Here is an 18691-nt window from a genome sequence, read left to right on the forward strand (position 1 = left end):
GTTATTACCACCGAGCTACGGCTGGTCGGGCAGTTACCACTGATCAGTCGGGCAGTTGCGCTCTACCGTCGAGCGATAATCGAACGAGCAGTTACCATCGTGCTACGACCGGTCGGGCAGTTACCATTGATCAGTTGGGCAGTTAGCACTAGGACGATAAGTAAGTAAGAGATACAGTATTGTTCATGGATGTAGTGGAAGATATAAGAGTATTAAGGGACATGCGTACTAGATTCTCATTGGTAAGTCAGAAGTGCCATGTTGACTCTTATCCTTCTACTTGCAGTATATATTTATTGTATTACATTTCTGCCTTTCATACTCGGTACATTATTCGTACTAACATCCTTTCTTTTGTGGACGCTGCGTTCATGCCCGCAGGTGTAGATAGACGGGACGAAGATCTTCCGCGGTAGGCTGCTTTCAGGTACTAGTTTTGATTGGTGGGTTCCACTTCTTCCCGGAGCATTGCCGAGTCTGGGTTGTATATGTATTTTGTGTTAAGGGTATGTCGGGGGCCCTGTCCCGACTTATGTACTTCAGTCATGTTCTTAGAGGCTTTGCAGACAGATTCCTATGTACAGCTCAATTATGTTTTGTTAGTGGACATGTTGACGTCGCAGGCCCATTGTACATATACGTATGCATGATATTATATTCATAGTTGACCTTCTTGGCCTTATTTTGCCATTGGAGACATAGATGATGCAAGTACAGTTTGGTTCACTCGGCCCCAGTAGGGTGCCGGGTGTCAATCACGCCTCACCAAGGTTGGGGTGTGACATAAGCCCCCTTTTATAATGTTCTAGAGTCGGTTTGCACCGACTTAGAATTTGCTCAGCGCGTTCAAGCCACCTTGGGGCGCGTTCACGCTGAGTCATCCCCTGGCTCCTCTGCGTGTTCGCGCCACCTCCAGGCGCGTTTGCGCAGAGTTAATCCCTGCTCTGGCAGTCTGTCTTAAAATGCTCATAGCAGTTGATTCCGATATCGGATCGACGCGCGGTTTGTTACGTTGGAAACTAGACTTCCTGAACTTCAATTTAGGCTTTTGCTTTACCTCAAAACTCTTCATATGTTAAAAGATATTCTTTCCGTAAGTTAGACCAAAATCATCGTACAAAATCTTGCCTAACTTCTCTCCAAAGTTCCAAAAACTTAGGTGCCGTTTGGCCATAAAAATTATTCACTTTTTTCCGGAATTTTTTTCACTTTTGGGCGTTTGGCCATAAATATTCCGAATACAACTTGAAGTTGTATTCCGGAATACCAAAAACTCAAAAAACTTGTTTTTAAAAAAAAAATCACTTTTTTCACTTTTTTACGACTACATTTCACCAAAAACTACAATTTCAAAAAATATGGCCAAACACAACTCCAACTCCAAAAATTCCAAAACAAGTGAATTTATTTTTGGTATCTATGGCCAAACGCCTACTTAATCTCCTTGATTCACTTGTTCTCCAATCCTTCCATGACCTATTGCATGAGCTTAAACTCTCATATCCACAAGATAAGCACATATAATCTCATATATCTTTGTCAATAACTCCAGTGCCTATAATTGAACAACTAGCACCTAGCGAATTTCAACATACAAAACTACGAGGTGTAACAACTTTAATTTGTTTAAAAAGTAATATGTAAAATACTCCAAGAAAACAACTCTAATCAATCAAACAATTAAAAATGTCAATGAACTAGAAAGAATTATCGCAAGATTATTACTTTCTATTCACTAATAACCTTGTGATGCCCTGATAACTAGTAGTAGCATCTATTACTCCATAAAATTCAATTTCTTACTGACCAACGTAATGTAATGCTTTTCATATATATTAACTATATTTTCCAAAAATTGGGATGGGTTGAGTTGATCCTCTTTTAATTGGGATTGTATTTGTAAGATAAAAATACAACTGGGTTAAAATATAAAAGTTAAAGAATTGTCACTCATCGGAATGCTAGATTTTCAATCAATTGTAATTTTTGTGTTAGCAGGTAAAAGTTTTTTAATTTTTCTATTAGAAAACATAATTACATGACTCAGATGGAAAAAAGTCATAATTATGGGCTATTTACTTAAATGGACTCATAAGTTTTTCGAGTTAGAAATTAGGAGGGGTAAAGTGATATTCTCATAATTTGGAACTGTGTCAACCCGCGGATGAAAAGACGGTTCTTGTTCTTCTGCTACTCATTTTGAAATAATAAGGAAATTATACATAAAGGATGAGAAATCACAGGTTTTGGCTACCCATCATTGGGTCATTTAAATTACTCTCCAATCTAAAGAAAGATTTATCAACCAGAAGAATCCCTTTTTCCAGTCTTGTTCGTTTATATTCTACAGGTTCTTTCTACTTCCTTATATGCTTCTTTATAATTCAAAAAAACATGCTTGTTGTGTTATTTATGATGCTATGTACTAATTAAATGAAAACTATGCAGTGATTTGATAAAAATGGCATCTTTTTCGACTATATTGCTATTAGTACTAGTATGATTATACTACTTAATATTCTTGAACAACCCAATTATTTTGGTAAATTTGGGTTCTAAAGTGGGGGAAGCTATGAACTGAATATTAGGGCTTAGCATTTTAAACTGAAAAATGTGTGTGTACCAGTTAAAGAATTTTTATTTAATTCATGGCCATTGATTTCAAGTAAAAGAGCTTTAAGCTTATAAACAGAAAATGTGTGTACCAGTTAAAATATTTCTATTTAATTCATGGCCAGTTAACTATGTTACTTGATTCTTATAAATGGCAGAGGTGCAGCCTCAATTGTCTATTGACCTCATTAAAATAATGGAACAAAGGTTATCGGCAATTGAGAACGGGAGTGCTCAGCTTCAGCGTTTTTTAGATCAGGTGATTGACTATTCCTAGATGTTCTGCTCTTGTTTTCTAATTTTTATTTTTGATGACAGTGTGTACGGGCTACTTGTCTCGACTAGTCCATCGGCAGCTTGCTAGAACCTATAAGCATGAGTGTCGGGTAACTCCGTCCACCAAGGCTGAAGCAGGTGGGCTCACCCTATGTACTGCAATCAAATGCGTGAATGTTTCTTGTGACTGGTGCTGATGAATTTGATTGAACATCAATTGGAGGAGTGCCATCATTTTTGCACTTACAACTATTGAAATGTCTTTTTCTAAGAATTACCTGGTACTTGTTGCTGGCGGGAGGTGACAGGTATCCTGTGGAATTAGTCGAGCTGAGTGCAAGCTGGCCCGGACACCACGGTCATAAAAAAATGTCGCTTTCTAAGAAAGAAAGATAAATTTTACATTCTAAAGGAACTAACTTTAAATGTAACAATTCAGATTAACTCTACTGTGTGCTTGCTATATTGTTGTCGTCTACTAGTGATGTCGGAAAATAAATGCTTCTATTTTCTTTAATCTTTTGTATTAAGTGCACTCTACACCTATCTGAATCTTCTGTTTTTCTCCTTAATCTTTACCTTATATATTGGTTAATGGCAGCCAGAATTAACTCCTTCTGAATATTCAACGGCCAACAAAGAGCTCAGGAAGCTCAGAGATTCAGTAGATCTCATAAGCGAGTTAAGAGCGAAACAGAAGGTAACTCAACTTGATCTGGTGCAGGTTGACATCTTTAATGAATTCTTTCTAATGAGAAAAAATGATTGCTTAGTTAACTTGGCTATAGATCTGCATGCTGTATGAGCTGACGCTTTCTATAGTTCTGGTGTGCGTTTCATATGATATTTTAATGTTGGTAACTGTCTATACATCTCCTCCCCTACCCTTCTAACACAATGCTTGGTGTGGCTGGAAGGGAGACCAAAGATTCTACCTTCCTGTTTTACATCCTCTGCGATGACCCAAATTCTAAGGATCCTTGACCGGAGCCGGCGACTAACCTGCTGAGTGACCAATTAGCCATAGCAAATCTAGAGCATTAAAGAAAAACTTAGTCTTTTACAAGAAAGTACTAAGCCATAGTCCAATACATGAGTCAACGGAGCATCTAAGAGTACTATGACATTATAAAATAAACAACAATTGAAATTAAACCTTGCCGCCACAGTAGAAGAATGTACGACTCACTGCTGAATGAAAGCTCAAAAACTTTGCTAGCCACGTTGCTCACTAGTACCGAAACTGCATAAACATAATAAAAGAAACGGAAAAGGCTCAAATATGCCATCGAACTATCGGAAAGGGCTCATTTATGCCACTCGTCAATAGTTTGGCTCATTTATGTCATCGTCGTTACCAAAATGGCTCATCCATGCCATTTTTCATTAACGCCAAATTTACAATACAAGATATGATACGTGGCCTCCAGTTTTTCATGATCAGTAACTTTAGGATGAATATGACCATACTATAGGCATACAAAGAACTATATTTCGTATGCGGAAAAGGCTCAAATATGCCATCGAACTATTGGAGATGACTCATTTATGCCACTCGTCAGTAGTTAGCTCATTTATGCCATCGACGTGGACCTCTAATTGGAGGTCACGTGTCATATCTGGTATTGTAAAACCGGCGTTAATGAAAAATGGCATGGATGAGCCATTTTGGTAACGGCGATGGCATAAATGAGCCAAACCATTGACGAGTGGCATAAATGAGTCATTTCCGATAGTTCGATGGCATATTTGAGCCTTTTCCATAAAAGGAAAAAAAAAAAGGGAGGGCATAAACATAATACTCCCTCTGTCCCAATTTGTTTGACACTTTTCGCTTTTCGAGAGTCAAACTTCTTAATTTTGACCATGTGTTTGAACACAGAATCTTTAAATTTCTTGATATAAAATTTCCATATTTGGAAACTACGTAAAACGCACTATAAGTCACAATAATTAATAATTTAAAATATTTAAAGACATGAAAAAATTACAATCAAAGAACAACTCGTTTGACGCTCGAAAAGCGAAAAGTGCCAAACAAATTGGGACGGAAGGAGTAAAAGAAAAAAAGGGAGGGGGTGAGTGCAAACGTACTCAGTATGCATCATCAATCGTCCCCTAAAAGGTGAGACGATGCTTCATACATACAGAGAATAGTGCCATAATCAGTATCCTATATCATAAAGCATAAAGCATTTGAATTTTATATACATGATGAATCTGTCATTTAGCATATACGAGAATATGCATGAACATAAATGCAATCAGTAAGTCATAACATTCTGAACATGTAATGCAAGGAAATGAGTTGTCAAAATGATCATTTAAGGTGCGCTTCAGCCCTTAAACTCAGAAAAGATTAGGGAGGGTACTTCGCCTCGCTTATCCTGCGTTTTAGTATAGGCAAGGCTCTACGGCGTGTTCCTCAATGCCAAGAGATTTATCCTTAATAGCAATGCTAAACAATAAATAATCAGCAGAAGAGATATACTAATTGTTAGGAAAACATTATAACTGAATTTGCTACTTTCTTCTTGCATAACATATATACTTTTACTTTCTTCTTCATTGCTCCTTTGTTTACTGAAGCCCACTTACTGAAGCCAACACTTTAATTGCGCTTTGCACTTAAAGCCCCAACAAACCTGGAGCACTTTTTAAAGCTTTTTTCCTTTGACAGTACTCGCGAGAAGATGCAATAAAGTGGTAAACATAGATGAATGCAATCGAATAAGATGCTCTGTCTTTTGCGCATCTGGTATGTGCACTGAAATTGGAGGGAGAACACGGACGAGTGATGAGGGAATAAACGATGCACACACTACTTGATCAAAAAAAAAAAAAAAAACGATGCACACACTAATTATGCGAGTCACAGACCCCGACATGTCTATTTTAAATTCTTTTACTCTGCTCTGGGATGGGATGGGTAGTTAAGCCATCAAAATATTTAACTGTGCTCTTGGATGGACAATTAAGCCATCTAAACATTGAGCTCTATGTACTATAGCTAGGGCTGTTCACAGTTTTGGTTAAAACCAAAACCAAACCGAAAATTTAACCAAATCGAATAAAATAACCGACATTTGGTTTAGTTTGGTTTGGTTTGGTTTTAAATTTGAAAAACCGACAATATTTGGTTTGGTTATGGTTATAGTAAAATATAACCGAATAAATAACCGAACCAAACCGATAATTATATACATAAAATTTATAATTATTTATATGTATAATATTAGCTTTTCATAAATAATTAAAGATATTTTATACCTTTTAATTATTAATTTAATTTTGGTCTACTTATTTTTAAGGCCCATGTCTTAAAAGAATATGTCCAACAATCCAAGCCCAACTCTAATAAATCGTAAGCATAAGGGTTGTTTGTATTTTGAAACCTCTGTTTGACTTGTTCTTTTGAATCTAAACTGCGTTGCAAGTTTGGTCCACCTAATTTGCCAACAACGTGTCTTTCCCTCAATATGCAGCAAAGTTCACCTTTGTGGGCTATGGGGAAAAAAGAGTTTCATAAGAAATTTGAAGAATGTAGAGAGAAAATATTTGAATTGTCACGGCTAGTCATAAACCGAAAAACCGAACCAAACCGACAATAACCAAACCGGTGGTTATTATTTTACTTGGTTTGGTTATGGTTTTAGACATTTAAAAACCGACTAAATTGGTTTGGTTATGGTTTTAACCAATAACCGACCCAAACCGAACCATGAACACCCCTAACTATAGCATATAAATGAGCAAGTATCTTGTTGTAATGATCCTTTCATACATTTACAAAGCATATAAGAATACAAAGTTAAAGTGACTCTAAACAATAAATATAATCAGCAAAAGAGATATGCTAATTGTTAGGAGAACACTATAACTGAATTTGCTACTTTCTTCTTGCATTACATATATACTATATTTTTACTTTCTTCTTCATTGCTCCTTTGTTTACTGAAGCCCACACTTTAATTGCCGGTTTGCACTTAAAGCCCCAATAGACCTAGAGCACTTTTTAAAGCTTTTTGCATTTGACAATACTGGCGGGAAAATGCAATAAAGCTGTAAACATAGATGAATGCAATCAAATAAGATATTGTCTTTTGCGCATCTGGTATGTGCACTGAAATTGGAGGGAGAACACAGACGAGTGATGAGGGAATAAACGATCCACACACTAATTATGCGAGTCATAGACCCCAACATATCTCTTTTAAATCTTTTACTCTACTTTGGGATGGGTAGTTAAGCCATCAAAATATTTAACTCTGCCCTTGGATGGACAATTAAGCCATCCAAACATTTAACTCTATGTACTCTAGCATATAAATGAAAATATGAACGAGCAAGTAACTTGTTGTAATGATCATTTCATACATTTACAAAGCATATAAGAATGCAAATATCATACAACATCGGCATGTATTAGCTAATACCCATAACATAATTAATGCTAGCTATAACCATCTAAGTTGCTCGGAGCGGGTGTCCGATACGGGTGCAGATCTAAGAGTTTGGATCCCTCATGATTCTAAATTTTAAGATTCGGGGATATGGATCCAAGTATATGAACGAGCAAGTATCTTGTTGTAATGATCCTTTCATACATTTACAAAGCATATAAGAATACAAAGTTAAAGTGACTCTAAACAATAAATATAATCAGCAAAAGAGATATGCTAATTGTTAGGAGAACACTATAACTGAATTTGCTACTTTCTTCTTGCATTACATATATACTATATTTTTACTTTCTTCTTCATTGCTCCTTTGTTTACTGAAGCCCACACTTTAATTGCCGGTTTGCACTTAAAGCCCCAATAGACCTAGAGCACTTTTTAAAGCTTTTTGCATTTGACAATACTGGCGGGAAAATGCAATAAAGCTGTAAACATAGATGAATGCAATCAAATAAGATATTGTCTTTTGCGCATCTGGTATGTGCACTGAAATTGGAGGGAGAACACGGACGAGTGATGAGGGAATAAACGATCCACACACTAATTATGCGAGTCATAGACCCCAACATATCTCTTTTAAATCTTTTACTCTACTTTGGGATGGGTAGTTAAGCCATCAAAATATTTAACTCTGCCCTTGGATGGACAATTAAGCCATCCAAACATTTAACTCTATGTACTCTAGCATATAAATGAAAATATGAACGAGCAAGTAACTTGTTGTAATGATCATTTCATACATTTACAAAGCATATAAGAATGCAAATATCATACAACATCGGCATGTATTAGCTAATACACATAACATAATTAATGCTAGCTATAACCATCTAAGTTGCTCGGAGCGGGTGTCCGATACGGGTGCAGATCTAAGAGTTTGGATCCCTCATGATTCTAAATTTTAAGATTCGGGGATATGGATCCAAGTATGTATACGGGTGTGCAGATTCGCCCAAAATAATTCAAATATCTAAAAGTAGAGTTATTTGTCTAAATTATGAGACATTATGTGGAAAACTTACAAGGTATTCCGAGGAGAAAATATTGATCAACAGGAAATCCATGAGATATAAGGAAAAGGACTAGCATAGAAGTTTCTATACAAGGTATACCATTTTCTTTAATTTCACCTTAGCTCTTGTTTTGATTACAGAAATATTGCACATATATGTCCCGAATTTCTCCTCCGATTTTGGTCAAAGCACCCAAAATTGGTTAACCATATCCAGTACGGACCCCACACCCACACCCACACCCATGTCGTGTCGAAACGGGTACGACACCGAAAGTGAAGAGTCCGATCAACTTAGATAACCATAACCCAAACAGTAACCCGGTTCGTATGTATACGCTCGTCTTTTCGTATACATAGTCACCCCCATACTTGTAGTATTCAAACATCTCCATTAAAAAAGCTTAACTTGGGAAAACCACTTTAGAGGTCAAAGTCTCAACATACCTCTAGGCTAAGCTTCCTTATTGCTCCAACACTGCTTTACCCCACTCAAGTGGACTCGAACGTCTACAATCTATGAAAAATAACAATTCTCGGGGTTAATTGTACTCATAAGACTCATTTCTAAAAGTTTGGACTTTGGTTAGAGTCAAAATTAAGAAAAAAAAAAGTCAACTCTTAGTCAACAGGGTCAAACCCAAGACCTAATACCTTTCCGAATTACGCATGATCTAACAAGTCCAAATATATGTTCATATTCCAAATCCGAGTTCTTTTGGTCACTCAAATCCTTGTTTTTGTTATTTGGGGAAAAAGTCCACAGCTCTATGTCTAATTCCTTGAATTTGAAGATAAAACTTGGATTAAATCATGTAAATAGTCCATGGGTTTTTAGAATCCTTACCTTGATGATTCGTGACGACCCCCCTTCAAGAAGAGTGCAAACCCGTGACTTAAAACATAGGAGTGACATTATGAAAGAAATAACAATAAAATTTAAACTTAGCAACCACGGTAGAAGAATGAACAGCTAATTGCTGACTGAAAGCTCAGAAACTTTACTAGCCACACTGCTCTTTTTTTCCTTCCCGTATACTAGCCACATTGCTCACTAGTAAAAAACCAGAGAGGGGGTGAGTACAAAAGTACTGAGTATGCATCCTCGACGTCCCCTGAAAAATGAGACGAAGCTAAATACATACTGGGAATAATGTCATTATCCATATTTTATATCATCAAGCATAAAAGCAGCTGAAATTCTATGTACATGAAGAATCTGTCATTTAGCATGTTCGGGAATATGCATGAACATAAAGGCACATCAATGCAATCAGTATGTCATACCATTTTGGAACATTAAGCATATGCGATAATATGCAATAAAGTTGTAAACATAGATGAATGCAATCAAATGTAATGCTTAATTACTTATGCTTTATCGTTTGCGCATTCTGTGTGTACACTGAGTTCCAAGACGAAACACGGACCAATGACTCATGCGGGATGATCGATCCACACTCTAACTCTGGGAGTCATAGACTCCAAAACATCTCTTTTATAAATTCTTTTACTCTGCTTTGAGATGTATAGTTGAGCCATAAAAATCATTCACTCTGCTTTGGGATTGTCAATTAAGCCATCAAAACATTGAACTTTGTGTACCGTAGCATTTAAATGAAAATATGCACTTGTACTTAACTAGCAAGTATCTTGTTATAATAATCATTTCATACGCTGGTAAAGCATATAAGAATGTACATAGTCATTCAATATAGGCATGTATCGGATAACACACACAAAACACATGGTGTTAGCTATAACGATAACCATAACCCAGATTTTAACCTTGTTCCTATGTATACGTTCGTCTCCTCATATACAAGCACCCCCAAACTTGTAGTGTTCAAATATTTCTATTAAACATGCTTAACTTGGGAAAACCACTATTAGAGACTTGCGAAGGCAGATCCGGGTTGGTTGGTCGGGGAAGTCATGGGAGAGGTAGGTTAAGTAAAATAATATACTGGTGCTATCGATTATAGAATCATATGAATCAAACATGCTGGTCTAGTATCTTTTTGGTCGATATCCAGTAGTTCCAGTAGCAAGTAAAGTTTCAACATACCTCAAGTCCAATCTCCCCTTATTGCTCCAACGCTTCTCTACTCGGCTCAAATGCAGCGGACGTCCACATTCTAATAATTCTATGCTAAATAATAGTTCTTGAGGTTAATTATCCCCATAAGACTCAGTTCTAAAGCCTCGAGTTCGTCAAAGTCAGCCCAAGGTGGTCAACGGGGTCAAAACCCAAGACCCAAGACCTTTCCTGGTTAGCCATGATCTAGCGAGTCCAAATGTATGTTCATATTCCAAATCCAAGTTCGTTTCGCCACTCAAATCCTTGTTTTTCTTATTTGGGGTTCAGGTTTAGAGTCCATAATTTTATGGCTGATCCCATGAATTTGAAGTTAAAAACTTGGATTAAATCATGTAAATAATTCATAGGGGTTTTTAGAATCCTTACCTTGATGGTTCATGATGATCCCCTTCAGAAAGAGTGCAAACGCGTGACTTAGATCCTCCAGAACTTGAAAAATGGCTGCTGGTTTTCGAAGTCTGTCCGTGATCGCGGAGGCCCTGCGATTTATTTGTGACCTCTGAGGAGCCGTATGAGGTGAAAATCTCATGTACGGTTCTGTAATAGCAATGGGCACCGTGATGTTATCATCAACTGTGGTTATCTAATAGTTCTAGTACAGTTGATATAGTGTAAGCGTGGTTGCGCGGCCCTCCGCTATCGCGGTAAATGGAGAAGGGGCTGGGCCACCTCTCCGCTATCATCGAACTTGGAAATTCCTTCTTCTCTGCTATCACGAACTGGTGCACCAGATATCAGAAAAATACAGCAACTGCAGTTTTGGTTCAAAGTGTTTCAACACTCACCCAAGCTCCTCGGGTCTCAACCCAAACCATCCAACAAGTCATAAATAGTTATACAACTAAAATAAGTGTTAATACATAATTTGGAACAAATTAACTCAAAAAGAGTGGTTGGGTTGTATAACTATTATCCACATAGCAGTTCTACAACTAATGCAGAAAACTCTATTGTGTCATCTGATTCTTGATGTGTGCTTAAATTGATTTCTGTTGGGAGCAAGATAAGCTCAAACAAAGACGTTTAAATATGAGGATTAGAAAAATTGTCTAATTAGTGGTCCTATTAATCTTATCTCATTTTACTTATCAGTTTTCATAGTAGCAGATGTACCTAGCATCATTCTGAATTTTATTTTAAGGCTTTATTACATTTAGTGCAAATTGTTGTAAGCAAACACATTAGCTTTCCGTTTTTTCGCGAGATATCTTTTCTTTCCTCGCCTTTCTCTTGACATTTATATTAAATACTTTTTTTCTATATTGTCCCAAGGATCATTTTATCCTATCTTATTCTCAGTCTTGCTCTAATAGATCTTGCTATTTTGTCTTTTCCCCTTCTAGGAGATTGAGGAACTGAAATCAGTAATATCTGAATGCCAAGATGACAAAGACATGCAGCAGATGGCTTCTGAAGAATTGAGTGAAGCCACAGAAGGAGAGAAGAAATTTCAGGTTCTCCTTCTGAAGTCATTACTACCCAAAGATGATGCTGACGAGAGGGACTGCATTCTTGAAGTGAGGGCAGGTAATGAGCTTCATTGAAGCTAGACGTATCCTAACTTCATTTGACCTCTACTTCCATTGGACCTCTTTTGGTAATTCCAATAATGATCAATTAAAAAATTGTCAGGAACTGGTGGGGAAGAGGCTTCTTTATTTGCGATGGACATATTCAAAATGTGGGTTACTAGAACATGAGTTGAGTTCCTGGTTTTCCCTTGGTTCAACTAATAACTTCTCATTCCTGATGCTGATATTATTTCAACATCAGGTATGAAAAATATTCTGCGAAAAAAGGCTGGAAATATGAGGTTCTAGAAGTAGCTGAGTCTGATCTTAAAGGATACAAGGTTCGTGTACCATGCTTCATTCATCACCTGAAATATTTTTACCATTGTTGGTTTGAAATTGCGACTGACATTGTTGGATCAAAAGGAGCTTGTAAGCTTCAAATAATGGCATCAATGCCTCCAAGTAAATGATAGTGTACCATGTTTTTGTTGTCCCCAATTGTATGTTTTTGACTGTGCAAAATTTATGGCCAGGAAGCTATTGCTTCTATCTCTGGAGCTGGTGTGTACGGGAAACTAAAATTTGAGAGTGGAATTCACAGAGTTCAGGTAGTATCACCGTAAGTCTAGTGCTTGACTCCAGTTTATATAGCCAAATAAGAGATTTACTTCCTTTGCAGCGAGTGCCCATGACAGAGAAGGGTGGACGTGTTCACACCAGTGCTGTCTCTGTTGCAATTCTCCCACAGGCAGATCAGGTGAGAATGCATTTGATAGATTTAAAAGCATAAATGCAATTCAGCAAGGGAGCAGTGTGCACAAGGATCCAAGATGCTGCATCTAGGGACTTTAGATGCTCTGATGCAGGGCTCTTCAGCAGTTTTATCCTTTGAAGGAAATGATTTCCTTGCGATATTATTAATCTCATAATTCGCATATGCATGGGAAACACTAGGGTGGGATTGGGGGTTGGCTTAAAGGATCTTAGGAGGATACGAAGCATGTCCTTGTGAGTGATAGCATATTCATGCATCTACAGTGTGTTTGTGTTATACGATATATATACAAATATACATATATTGTATATACAAATATACGCATAGCGTGTGTTCTAGCATGCAATAGATGCACATCTTGTAACCCCTGCTAGAGCTCTTGTAACCCCTGCCTAGAGCACTTTCCATAGCTTGAGCCTATAGACATACTTTATTCTGCCCTTAAAAAAACAAAAGGACATACTTTATGTTGTATTATTTAAATTTCATGTGTCATGTCTGACTCACCTTAGAAGAAGGAACGCAAGGAGAGACGAGGGGGTGGAGGACAGGCTCATGCACATGTTCTAGTATATTTGGATTAGATATATGCGCTAGTTTCTTTTTAGTTGATCATTTAATGTTGACACTGTTGTTTCCTGACTGCTTAGTTAATCTTTGAATCTTCGCCAGCTAGATGTGAAGTTGAGGAATGAAGATTTGAGAATTGATACTTATAGATCAGGGGGATCAGGAGGTCAGCATGCAAATACCACAAACAGTGCTGTCAGAATCACTCACATTCCATCTGGGATAACTGTTGCCATACAAGATCAGCGCTCCCAGCATATGGTAAGGCTATCAAACTTTTGGCAGTTTGCCCCTTGGCCGTGTGTTTATTCACAGTCCTAGTGTAATTATGAGCAGCAATCTTTTGTTTGTTATGTGCATCTTGTTGTCCAAATGCCATGACAATCTTTGGTAAATCATAGAATTCTAATTTGCTTTCAGCTGCCCAATTCATCTTGTTGATATGTAACGTGCAAATCACATCAGTGTATTGCTTTTACTTACTTTCTTCTTGTACTATGTTCTGCATTACTATTACTTCTTCACTGACCTTTGATAGTGCGGTTGAATAGACAGCAAATTATAAACTTAATTTCTCATGAGGGTGTTGATCATTATCAAACATTCTTAGTGTTAAAATTATTTCACTATCTAACTGCCTACTTTTGTCGAACTTATCCATGTCCGGTATCTTTGTGCGGGAAACTACATTTGTCTTGCTGCTGGCGAATACCCTTGATTAAAACCTGAGCATAACTGAAAGAGTTTGGTTCAGATGTGGGATACCTATCCAGAAGTTTTCGCAACTTAATCATAGATGATGGAATCATCAAAGGGCTAGAATATTAACCTTGTGTCAGGACCTACAGCCAAGGGACAATCTAATGTAGGTAGGCTAGTAGTCACTTTCAAAACAAGCACAGAGAAAGCAAAGGTTGGTTTGGCCGAACATATGCACCAGCAAGGCATCTAGGTGAGCCGCAAATACGACGAGTAGTGGGGTCCTGAGCTGAGCCTTGGAAATCGTAATTGTCAAGTTGCAAATATTTAGTTACTAAGAAGGGGGTTCATTAGCTCATTACTTAGTACAAATCAAGTGAAATGACAGACCAGATCCATCAACAAACCTCGGTCCAATATTTGCGTCTGCGAGCTAGCCATCAAACTAGATTTGAGTATCATGTCGTAAGAAAAAAATGAATGGGAAAAAGAAATAATAGTAGTAGATCATATTGGATGAAAGAAAAAATAGAATAATTGGAATCCATAGCTGTGATGCATTGTTGTGGATTCGACGCCATTCCAGTTCAAAGAATTTTTTTAAAAAAATCAATTCTCAATTCTCTGCGACGTCTAGACCCTCTCTATTACCTATCCTGTGCTCGAGAAGGTCCCTCAGTTCCTCGGCAGCACCTCGAGGTGCATTAGTTGTATTACACGAGACGAGGTTGGGAATGTTAAAAAAAATATTACTACTTGATTTTTTGAATATGCCTATATCTATCTCTTTTCCTTTATTGATTTGATTCTTTCGGCAGTTTGCTAGTTACTTGAGACGTAACAACAAAAAAACCAGTGTAATCCCACAAGTGGGGTCTAGGAGGGTATTGTGTACGCAGACCTTACCCCTATCTCGTGGAGGTAGAGAGGAGCTAGTTACTTGAGATGAATTTGCAGAAATAAATAAAGCTGTAATTTGATTTCTCAATTCTTTTAGTCTCCTTGAGGAACATATTTAGCAATTTGAAGGAGGAAACAAGTGAGAATTTTGAGGATGTCCACCTCTTTTAGTAGCTAATCATAGTTTTATATGTTAAGCCTACCCATCATATAGTTCATTGAGGTATATATGTTCCTTGGCATCATTGCTGATTTTTCGGTTACGAGCCATTCTGGCTTGATTGCTTGTTAGCCTCCGCTTGCTTTGATGTCTCTTTTTTTTCTTTTTTCTAAAAACCTATTTCCCTGCTCATTTGCTTTTTTTGCTATTTGTTCAGAACAGGGCCAAAGCACTAAAAATATTGTGTGCAAAACTATATGAAATTGAGCGACTCAGCAATCAATCTAGTAGATCCAAGCTTCGAATGGAACAGGTAGAATTTACTTTGAGATGGAGCTCTCTTTTTTTTTTTTTCCTCCAATGTTTCTTCTGTTTCCTTTTTGGAATAATAATAGTATATTATTTACACATGTGGAATAGATTGGCAGTGGGGACAGATCTGAGCGGATCCGCACGTATAACTTCCCTCAAGGACGGGTTACTGATCACCGTGTTGGCATCACAACTCATTCCATAGTTGATGTTCTGCAGGGAGAAGATTTGGATGCTTTTATTGATGCTCTTCTATTGCAGGAGGAAATGGACGCAATTGCATCGTTCAGTTCCGCGTAATGTTAGCTTTCAACAATTTCGCTGGTTAGTGGTAACCCTTATATTTCCTTCAGATGGAAAGGGTTGGTGGGTGATTGTGCATTGATAAATTGTTGTTTCCATTGTGCTTCAAGCAGTCTTAAGAGCAGCAGTTTTTTCCGAAGAAGCTAACCTTCAACTACTTTAGATGGAGGGAAGTTAATAATACGTTTTAGGTAGGGAAGCTGGAAATAGTGTGCATATAATGTATGAAGTGCAAGTGTTATATGTGCGGCAGGTCCTTTTCTTACTTTTCCTTGGTCCAAACTCGTGGAGAGGGGGCTTTTCTCTCTTTTTTTGGTGCAATGTTGGAGACTCAAAAGATTTGACATTGCAACTACATTCTGAGCGGGTTTGGTAGGATGGAAGTCATTTTCATGAAACGTATTTTTCCGGTATTTGATTGGTGCGTGGACAATAATTTCCTGAAAAAATATAAATTCAAGATTAAAAATAGTATTACCATATCGGAGTGTTTGAATGCAAATTATGATACACCAAAGCCGGAAACATCTACCATTGTGCAAGATAAAGAGCAGTCCGATGCGCTAAGCTCCCGCTATGCGCGGGGTCCGGGGAAGGGGCTGGATACCGTAGAACTTGATCAGTTAAATCCGATTAGCTTGCGGCTTACAATTTCACAGTGTAGGAAGAATGAACTGTAAAGAAGGGAGAGACATACAAAAAGAATTAAGGAGAATATAGACAGGAAACTAGGAGGGTTCGATAAGTTTCAATGTACACATTAAAAAAGGGAAACACATACTATCATCACCTTTAATATAGAAAAATAAAAATGACTAATCACATTTGATTAACCAACGAACACTCTAAAATATACTTCGGGGCAATTACTCATTTTCTCTCTAAAGTATGCTCTCCAGCCAACCATTTCTAGGTTAGAGTTAATGAACAGTGCACATCATCAGGGGTGTAAGGGGGTTCAACCCCCTTCATCGGAAAATTACACTGTATATATAAGGTCAATTTATTCAGTTATTTATAAATATTAAGTTCTGAATCCCCTTAATGCAATATCAACTTCATCTCAGGGCTGGAGGGCATATGATCTTCCTGCACACCATGACATGCACCCATGTCCGGTTACATAGTTTCTCTTTATGGGTCCGGTTACATAGTTTCTCTATTTTGCACAAAGAAGAAAAAGTAGTTCCGAATCCAGTTTATAACTAAGGTAACCGTGTTAAACAAAGTCATAATTTTTCTCACATATTGGCGATTTCCGTATCAACAATTGAGAGCAGGAAGATCGGAAGGTTTGTGATATGAAGCGGACTCAGATTTATCAAACACTCGACTCCCAAATACTAAAAAACCAATAGTGTAACCAGCCACTGCCACCAGCAAGACACCAACGTTAAATGACATGACAGAAAGCATGACCAAGTAAGCCAAAAATATTCTAACGCCATACAACCCCGTTTGCAATAGCCCTGCAACTACGTTGTTTGTATCTGACCTTATAAATCTCGAATGTGACAGCCATTCCACCATAAAAGAAAGCACGAACACTGCAACCAAATCCAATACATACATCTGTAAACTTTCCCAGTTATTTCTTCCCCAAAAAAATGTCATCTGCTTCATTTCCATATATCTTTTGAAAACAAGAATACACACCAGCTGAAATATAAAAGTTGATGGATGCTAAAGAAGTGAATTTTCTGGCAATATTTATAAATCATAGAGCTTTGAAATTGGAAGTACGTACGTACCGCTTTTTCTTGGTCCAATTTGGTAGTACCAAATATTGGTTAGGAAAGAATTAATATGATTTACTTAGCCGTCAAGTTGATTTAAAAGGGACACGTGTCATATAAACCATATTATTATAGTTGTTAAAGGTTATCATTGGAGCACTTATTGTTTTTTCCTTAGATTTAAAAAGTGAGATTTGAATTAAGTGGATGACGTCCTTTCCTGCAATTGGTATACCTGTTGAGTTATTTGGGTGGCTTTGGGTGTTAGTTTCCGTTATCATTAAAAAGTTGTTGAGTAGGATTAGCACTTAATGGTGTACTGCAATCTTTGTGGTTACAGTACAAAATTAGGTATCAGCGCGATTCGTTTGGGATAGACATAAAATGTGTTTGATATGACAAAAAGATGCTTGATGAAATTATTTTGTCCACTGTTGGGTAATTTGTGTTTTATAATCTAAGGATAAATATTTTTTTACAAATATCTAAGTTTTTATGAGAATATTATGCCCTATAATTTCTTGACTCTTCTTTTTGCGCGGATTGTCCTTCATTTGGGGTGGCCTTTAATTTTTGTCCTTCAAATTGGTGGTTTTTAAGTTTTGCCCTACGCCTAATATCCCGAGGTTGTTGGTTCGAACCCCATCTCAGTTAAAAAAAAAATCGCAAAATGGAATTTTGCCAAATTCTACCTTGCGAATTTTTTTTAAAATTTTTTGACTAAATAGAGGTTCGAACCCGAAACCAAGAAATTTTTAGCAAATGGAAAAAGTTAAAGACCCACCAATTTGAGGGGCCCCGGCGAAAGGCAATCCTGCAAATTGCAATCCTGCAAATTGCCCAAATATAATTGCAGTAGGCAATTCGCAAGAATGCCCCTTATTCGGGGTGGTCTTTAATTTTTGTCCCTCAAATTGCTGGTCTTTAATTTTTACCCTTCGCGTAGAAACCCTGAGGTTCTGGGTTCTAATCCCGGCTCCAGCATAAAAATAAAAATTAATTTCGCAAGGCAAGGCTTGGAGGAAGTTATGCCGGATCTGACATAAGTGCCTTAAGGCATAACCAAAGTTATGCCGGATCCGGCATAAATTTTATGCCTTAAGGCAATTTATAAGGCAGACTTTTATGCCTTAAGGCAACCTCTACCGGAGACAGCATAAGTTGTCTTAAGACATAACTAAAGTTATGCCGGATCCAGCATAGGGCAAACTTTTAGTTATGCCTTAAGACAATATATGTCGGGTCCGGCATAACTTTAGT

At 37.4% G+C, this 18691-nt stretch overlaps 1 protein-coding gene and 1 long non-coding RNA gene across 5 annotated transcripts; one reads left to right on the forward strand and one right to left on the reverse strand.

Annotated features, from left to right (window-relative positions):
• Positions 1 to 1855: 1855 nt before the first annotated feature.
• Positions 1856 to 16061, forward strand: LOC132631579 (peptide chain release factor 1, mitochondrial). 4 transcript variants are annotated; one of them, XM_060347172.1, is made up of 12 exons: positions 1867 to 2350; positions 2772 to 2872; positions 3491 to 3589; positions 11806 to 11989; positions 12095 to 12143; positions 12236 to 12314; positions 12510 to 12584; positions 12656 to 12733; positions 13424 to 13582; positions 15298 to 15393; positions 15501 to 15716; positions 15809 to 16061. In XM_060347172.1, the coding sequence occupies exons 1-11, from the start codon at positions 2230 to 2232 to the stop codon at positions 15690 to 15692; spliced, it is 1233 nt and encodes a 410-aa protein (XP_060203155.1). In that variant the 5' UTR covers positions 1867 to 2229; the 3' UTR covers positions 15693 to 15716; positions 15809 to 16061. The 4 variants fall into 4 exon arrangements, 3 of the variants coding, with proteins under 3 accessions (XP_060203156.1, XP_060203155.1, XP_060203154.1); XR_009578903.1 differs by lacking the exon at positions 15809 to 16061 and having other exon boundaries at positions 1856 to 2350; positions 15303 to 15393; positions 15501 to 15638; XM_060347173.1 differs by lacking the exon at positions 2772 to 2872 and adding an exon at positions 2932 to 3027 and having other exon boundaries at positions 1858 to 2350; positions 3495 to 3589; positions 15501 to 16061.
• On the reverse strand, positions 15839 to 17674 carry LOC132631580 (uncharacterized). The gene is made up of 3 exons (XR_009578904.1): positions 17191 to 17674; positions 16228 to 16369; positions 15839 to 16135 (listed from the first exon to the last, which is right to left on the reverse strand). It is a non-coding gene; the product is annotated as an uncharacterized LOC132631580 (long non-coding RNA).
• Positions 17675 to 18691: the final 1017 nt, after the last annotated feature.

This window comes from Lycium barbarum, chromosome 3 (assembly GCF_019175385.1).
Source record: "Lycium barbarum isolate Lr01 chromosome 3, ASM1917538v2, whole genome shotgun sequence".
Lineage (NCBI taxonomy): Eukaryota > Viridiplantae > Streptophyta > Magnoliopsida > Solanales > Solanaceae > Lycium > Lycium barbarum.

What these genes read in the sequence shown, in the direction of transcription:
- LOC132631579 (XM_060347172.1), top strand. Translation starts at nt 2,230, where the DNA reads ATGAGAAATCACAGGTTTTGGCTACCCATCATTGGGTCATTTAAATTA. An exon ending in TTCAGCGTTTTTTAGATCAG is followed by an intron (nt 2,873 to 3,490) that starts GTGATTGACTAT and finishes GGTTAATGGCAG; the next exon opens with CCAGAATTAACTCCTTCTGA. An exon ending in AGTTAAGAGCGAAACAGAAG is followed by an intron (nt 3,590 to 11,805) that starts GTAACTCAACTT and finishes TTCCCCTTCTAG; the next exon opens with GAGATTGAGGAACTGAAATC.